At 37.1% G+C, this 6,781-nt stretch overlaps 1 protein-coding gene across 1 annotated transcript in view; it reads left to right on the top strand.

Moving 5' to 3' along the window:
- The window catches only part of CFAP54 (cilia and flagella associated protein 54), a 234,117-nt gene that overhangs the window by 210,038 nt on the left and 17,298 nt on the right, over positions 1-6,781 (top strand). The window contains exon 66 of the mRNA XM_015591439.2: positions 5,380-5,454. Coding sequence (XP_015446925.1) covers positions 5,380-5,454 — 75 coding nt within the window. The remainder of the gene's footprint in view (positions 1-5,379; positions 5,455-6,781) is intronic.

Below are 6,781 nucleotides of genomic sequence, written 5' to 3'. Positions count from 1 at the left end.
ATATATATATGATTATTTTCTTCTGAATCCATTTGTCTTTTCAGCTTAGACTGTCCAAAACAAGAGAGCGAGGGTCTGTAAGGGTAAGATTCTAGATTTTGCTTAGCCACTCAGCTTTGCTACCTATGGTCAATTACTTAACCATTCCTGGGACTAATTTTTCTCTCATCTCTAAAAATGATTCTTTCACCCAAATGCTGCTCTCAGATGAAGAGACGGAACCCATGGTTGGCGTGAGAGTCATCAGAATTTCCCTGAAGGTCAGATGTAGGTATCAAATTGATCACAGTGAGCCCAGCATCTGAGCTCAGAGATTGACTCTGCATATAAACAAATTAGGAATAAATAGGAGGAAAGAAGGGCATTCGAATATAAGCAGATGGAGGAATCCAGAGGGCCTGTCTTGCCGTAACCAAGGCTTGTGACTTGCTTTCATGTCCTGACTAGAATGGTGCATGTGAGTGGGTCAGTCCTTGAGCAGAACAAACTCATTTCAGTCCTGATGTTGTCCAATGTGCTTTTGAGTTTGTTCTGTTCTCCAGCTTAGAAAGTGCTTCTTCAGGTTTAAGTAGGGATTTTTTAGATGTGTTCTAGTTCTGTTCTATGTCAAACAGAATGTCTGAAAGAAAGAAAAACTAGTATTTGTTTTGGTGAATTGGCAAACTAATTTGTTTATAACATTCGAAAACTGAGAAATGGAAGGAACATATAAAGTTTTCTTTTTTCCAGTATACTAACCAGGACTTAAGAAAATAAAGCAGCTAAATCCTGGGTTATATCAAATAAATCCCAATGACTAAGTCTGCCAGTTCGTTGTCATGACAATCTTCAGTTGGAGCTAATTTGAAGTTTTAACTAGGACACTCGAAGAGATCAATTATGGTCAAGAATTAGACAAGAAGTCATAACCTCTATAATCTAATATATTTATTTCTATCACAGTATAGATTTTTGGTGGGTTATTAAGTACAAGGGTTCAGAAATTGGTATCTTGTTCTCCTTCTCATTCCCTTTCTTTTTTCCTCCTTCCCTCCCCCAAATCCCTATGGTCTGGAATAAGCCAAGAACTTCAGAACACAGATATTAATTTAAGATGTATTGAGAGGGCTACAGAACAGGTGTTCCAATCCCTTCTGGCTTGAAAACGTTGTATGTCCTTTTTCTAAAATGAACAACATCAGCTCAGAATGACTAAGTTATTTTAACCTGTCATTCACAGCCTTAGGGGTGTCTTGAGAGTATATCAGGTACTTTAAAGCATATGAAGGATGCAAACCATCCTGATTTTAAGACAAAAACATCATTTTGAAATGATAGCATACTTATATGAAAAGCTTAGAATATGTTTACCAAGTCATCCAAATTTAGTTCAGCAAACATGTATGGAATGCCTGAATTGTGCAAGACAATTAAATTAGTCATCAGATTATCCCAAATATTTAAGTAAAGTGAAAACAAAATAAAATACTACTGAACGTTAGCATCAATTAAATTACTTTTGAGAAACAATTATTTGTAAAATTTTCCAGGCTTTGTGAAATAAGGACATACAGAAATCAGTAAATAGGTCCCAGTCATGGAGAAATCAGTAAATAGGTCCCGGTCATGGAGAAGTTTAGTTATTGTATAAGTATGGTTGTAGGTACCCAGATGTCATTCATAATGAGCCAGCTGCCTGGTGGTCTTCTTTTAGCAAGCAAAGCGTGGCATTCAAAGAAACATCAATCCAAAGTTTAGAAACAATGGAAATTATCTAAATCTTTATGGAGTCTCTTTGAAGAACATGCAAGAAAGAATCCTTTTGTGATACGTGACAAAACTTTTTAGTCTTCTTTTCCCAAAATATGCTCTTAATATCTCTGACCTTCACATCGGCTCGCCAACATCTGTCTCATTTGGCTTAAGCTCCTAAAGCTTTCCCTCCAACACAGTCTGCGTGGAGTGTTTACTTTCCTCTCCCTATCCTGTTCTGGCTCAGCTCTTTATTATGTAATTCAACTTAGTATCTCTGACTTTTTCTGGTTTTCCTATTTCCCCCATTATCTGGATTCTACACTGTACAAAAGGTAGGGGTGCTAGAATCCTTCCCTCTCAATGATGGGGCTGTTGATGCAAACTATTCTAATACATCACTTTTTAAATCTCATTGGTAAAGGGGTGTGTGTGTGTGTGTGTGTGTGTGTGTGTGTGTGTGTGTGAGAGAGAGAGACAGAAAGTTGAGCTAGACTTTGTACTTAAATAGCTCAGACAGCATTTTGTAGCCCCTATAAACTGAAATAAAGGCCATTTTCTCTTGCACCTCAAAAAATCCTGTGTCTTTATATTATTGTTTCAGCAATTATCTGTTTATGTGTCTCTTCTTCTCTCTTGACTGTGAATTTCTTCGCTCAGGGGTCTTATTCATTTTATCTCCAATATCTGGCCCAATAACTGAAATGTAGTACCTCTTCAATACTTGGTTGTGAAACCTCTAGTTGGAGACTTGTAGAGAGCACTCATTCCTGACTGAGAAAACTGGAAGAGATGTGATGCTAAGTCATGAAACTGAATGTTATATTGAGGGCAATGAGCCATCTGTTGTGGTAGGAGTATAGGGTGAATATGGTGGAAGATGGGGCTGAAGAGATGGGTGGAACTGAGTGGTTCCCCATCTCTGATCTCACACATAGTGCTGGAAGTCTGTCTCCCCTATTCCTCCCACCAGACCACGAGTACCTTAAGGGCTCTCTGTCCCGTTCATCTCCTGTTACCACACTGTGGCACTTAGGATGCATCCAGTAGATGTCGAATGAATAAGAGGTGAATGAGAATTGTTCTGCAGGAAAGCGTGGTGGGAAAGCAGGGCTGGGTGTTCGGGGAGTTGGAAGAGGTGGGGGCAGTGTCTGGAAGGGCAGTGCATGATCCACGCTGTGCTCAGATCATCCTGGTGGCATGTGAAGGAGAGATGAGGGAAACAAGAGTTTGGAGGATGGAAAACAGTTTAGGAAGCTTTTTTCATATTGCAGGTGAAAGACGATGAGTTCAACTAAGTGAAAAAATTGGCTTTATTATTCTTGAAGTAACTCAGAAGTCCATCTCTCGTAGAATCAACAGACGCTCCTCTTCAAAGGAGAAGTGCCAGAGATTGAGCAAGGGTCATTCTGTGTCCCAAGCCCCTCACCGACCGTAGCTCTCCTAGCAGCTAGCTCTCTGATGGATGGATGAGCTCAGTGCCTTCCCTGTCTTCATGTCAGTGGTAGTGAGGCCACATGAGGGCTCTCACAGCCAAACATGGAACCAGCCAGTTTCTGACACGTGTATGTGGTTTACCTCGCATAATGCCAAAGAAGTAGAACATTATTGAGTTGGAATTTCTGTTTGATAGTGTTAAGATGAGCAGTGAAAGGCATTTATCAAGTAACATTGCCGTTCATCCATTATGTGAAATCTTTAGTGATACAGTGTCATTTGCTCCATAACTCTTGAGGAAATCATGACCGTATCCTATCATGGCTGTTACTGAAACCTTTTATATAGAAAGAAAATGTACTTTGCCCAGTCCTAAGAACTCAATTAGAAGTATAGAAATACAGATAATGAAGCAGTGTAGAAATAGATGTGTGTTCTCCTGTGTCTAGTAAAATGAGCCAGGAGCCTGGAGAGTGCATTGGAGGAGACTGGTAGCAGCTGAGGGTCCTGCCCACCCTTCCTCCTTTTTTGTCCCATTGCAGCTGGCCTATGTTTAGCCATGATCACTTCCTGCTCAAACAGTTGGAGTAGCCTCCTAGATGATTCATCTTTTTCTTGTCTCTTTCCATTCCAGTTCACTTGTTTTTTTCCTTGCTGAGAACATTTAAGTTCACCTTTAAGTTCACACTTAAGTATCACTTCTCGGTAAGAACAGTTTAGTTCACCTTTAAACTGTGACCAGAAGTTGTAATCCTTCTACTTTATCAACACTCAGTTCATATGACCCATTGTCCAGGAAGTCTTCCCTGTTCATCATACTTATACTTACTCTTTCCTACCTCTAGGCTCCTATAACATGCCATAACAGCATATGTTCTGATCACATTCTACTTGGTATTTTATTTAGTTGTGCATGCATTTATTTTTCTCACTTATTATAAACTCCAGGAGGATAAGGCCTGTTTCTTTACCTTTGTGTTCTACAGTACCTAATGTAATGCCTTAAATATATTTGTTAAATTGAATCAAATCAATGATAGCTTTGGAACTCTGAAATTTGGTCTATGTTATGCATTTATTAAAACTTGACATGGTTTGGGGCTGTGACTCAATTGTTCGCTTTTTTTATTTTAAGGTTTTAACCAGTATTGGTCAGTTATAATGTAAAAATTAATGTAGTTTTATCATTTTAATATTTCTGAATGTTAGTACATGTATATATTATTACTCTCATAAAAGCAAATTGTTGCTTTTTTCAGGGATAAATACTGGCAACATTGTGCTGCAGGCATAGTTTTTCTCTGATAATGTTATAGTTTTGACTTCTTTAATTGTAAGCAAAGAAAATCTATACTTACATTAGCTCAAGTGAAATAGGTGCGGTGGGGAGGCCGTGTTTGGCAGGGTCCAGTAAGTAAGCTCATGCATAGCCAAGGACTGGGAACAATACACAGTGGACCTCACCGAAAATGGAACCGAAGAGTCAGGAGCCAAGATTGAGCTCAGTTCCACAGAGGGCGGAAATTCTCACTCATCTCTGTTTCCTCTTCTTACTCACCTTCCATCTGGCCCCACTCCATATCAGGATCTCTCAGCTCACACAGCCAGTACTAACCACTCTCTTCTGTTGTCCTTCCTTCTGTGAAATTACAATGATAGAGAATCGGAATGATTCAACCCTGCCTGTGGGTCAGATGTCCACATACAAACATGGCTCTGTCCATGCAGTAGGGGCTGTGGCAGTGTCATCGCCAACAGATAACATATGATACTCAGTCTCTCTTCCTATTCATTTACTCTTCATTTCTTTCCCAACTTCCAACCCTTCTCCTTTGCTTAAACCCATTTCTGGACTCTCTTCCAGGATTCTCTTCTCAGAAGAAAAGTAATTTTCCAAAATCTTATTTTGGCGTGAATTACTTTACTTGTTAGTCTTCCGTAACATGAATTTTAACAGTGAATGTGCAGGGAAAGAACCCTAAAATAATGTATTATTTTTAATTAAATTTTATCTTTTGTGGCCATCTTGCATTTTTTCAAATAACCCTAACTACATAAGGGATTGTGACCTCTGGGTCCCTCTAAGTCTCATCCTGGGAATTAGTGTTAGGTGATAATGCAAGGAAAGACAAATGAAATAAATAGATTATAATTAAAATAGCTAATATTTACCAATAAGATAACCTCACTAGATTGTCTTCTTATTTCTAGAACATGATTACTGAATGTTGCTCTGAAATAATAAGTCTGTTTTCGACTGATAGAGAGATACCATCGCTATCTGAGGTATGTATCTCGTTTAAAACTGTATCTGATTCACACACAGTATTATTGTTGCTATGGAAATGGAAATACAGAAAACATCTATTGTGAGAGTATCAAGTGCCTAATCCTTCCTAATTAATGTGAAAAAGTGATAACAGACATGAATTTATCATAGCATGCTATTTTGTTTAAAAATATTATTTGTTTAAAAATCAACTAGTATGGAAAATTATAAAGAGAATAATTTAAAAATCATCTCAAATCTGTCATTCAGAGAATAGCCACTATTAACATTTTGGAAAAGATCTCAAATTTTTCCATGTATGTATAAACTTTAAAATTTTTATATCAGCAGGCTCATACTGTTCATGCATTCTATAACTCACCTATTTTTCATTTGATAATAATATGAACATATTTTTATTTGAAAAGTTGACCTTGTTGTGTTTAATGTTTGCTTATAGTCTCTTTTGTGTCTTTGTTGTGTCAAGCGCTATTTAAAAAAAAAAACAGATTTTATTCATGGATCTTTAGGTAAATGGATTCTAGTATATACATATTTCAACCATCTGCATTATTTCCTTGGAGTTAATTCTTGGGAATAAGATTTTGGAGTAAAATATGTATATATACACACACACACATATATACATATATATTATTGTGATAAAATATACATAATACAAAGTTTACAATTTTAACCATTTTACATGTACACTTCAGTGACATTAAGCACATTCACAGTGTGTACAACCATCACCACCATCTAGTTCCATAAGTTTTTCATCATCTCAAATAAAAACTTTGTAACCATTAAATAATAATTCCTTTTTTTTTTTCCTCCCTCGACACTTGGTAACTTCGACTTTCTGCCTCTATTCTACTCTTTGCCTTTTCTGGGTACCTCATATAAATGGTATCATACAATATTTGTCCTTTTGTGGCTGGCTTGTTTCATTAGCACAATATTTCCAAAGTTCATTTATGTCGTAGTGTGTATCAGTAGTACTTCATTCCTTCCTAAGGCTGAATAATATTCCATTGTATGTACATATCATATTTGTGTATCCATTCTTCTGTGGCTGGATATTTCAGTTGTTTCAACTTTTTGGCTATTATAAATAATGCTGCTATAAACATAGATGTACAAGTATGTTTGAGTCTCTGCTTTCAATTCTTTTAGGTATATACCTATAGTGGAATTGGTGGATTGTATTGTAATTCTATGTTTAATTTTTTGAGGAACGCCAAACTGTTTTTTTTCAGAAGCTAAACCATTTGACATTCCTACCAGCAGTGCACAAGAATTCTGGTTTCCCCATATCCTTACCAACACTTATTATTTATC

Source organism: Pteropus alecto, unplaced genomic scaffold (genome assembly GCF_000325575.1).
Source record: "Pteropus alecto unplaced genomic scaffold, ASM32557v1 scaffold94, whole genome shotgun sequence".
NCBI lineage: Eukaryota > Metazoa > Chordata > Mammalia > Chiroptera > Pteropodidae > Pteropus > Pteropus alecto.
This window is presented reverse-complemented; position numbering and strand designations above follow the sequence as displayed.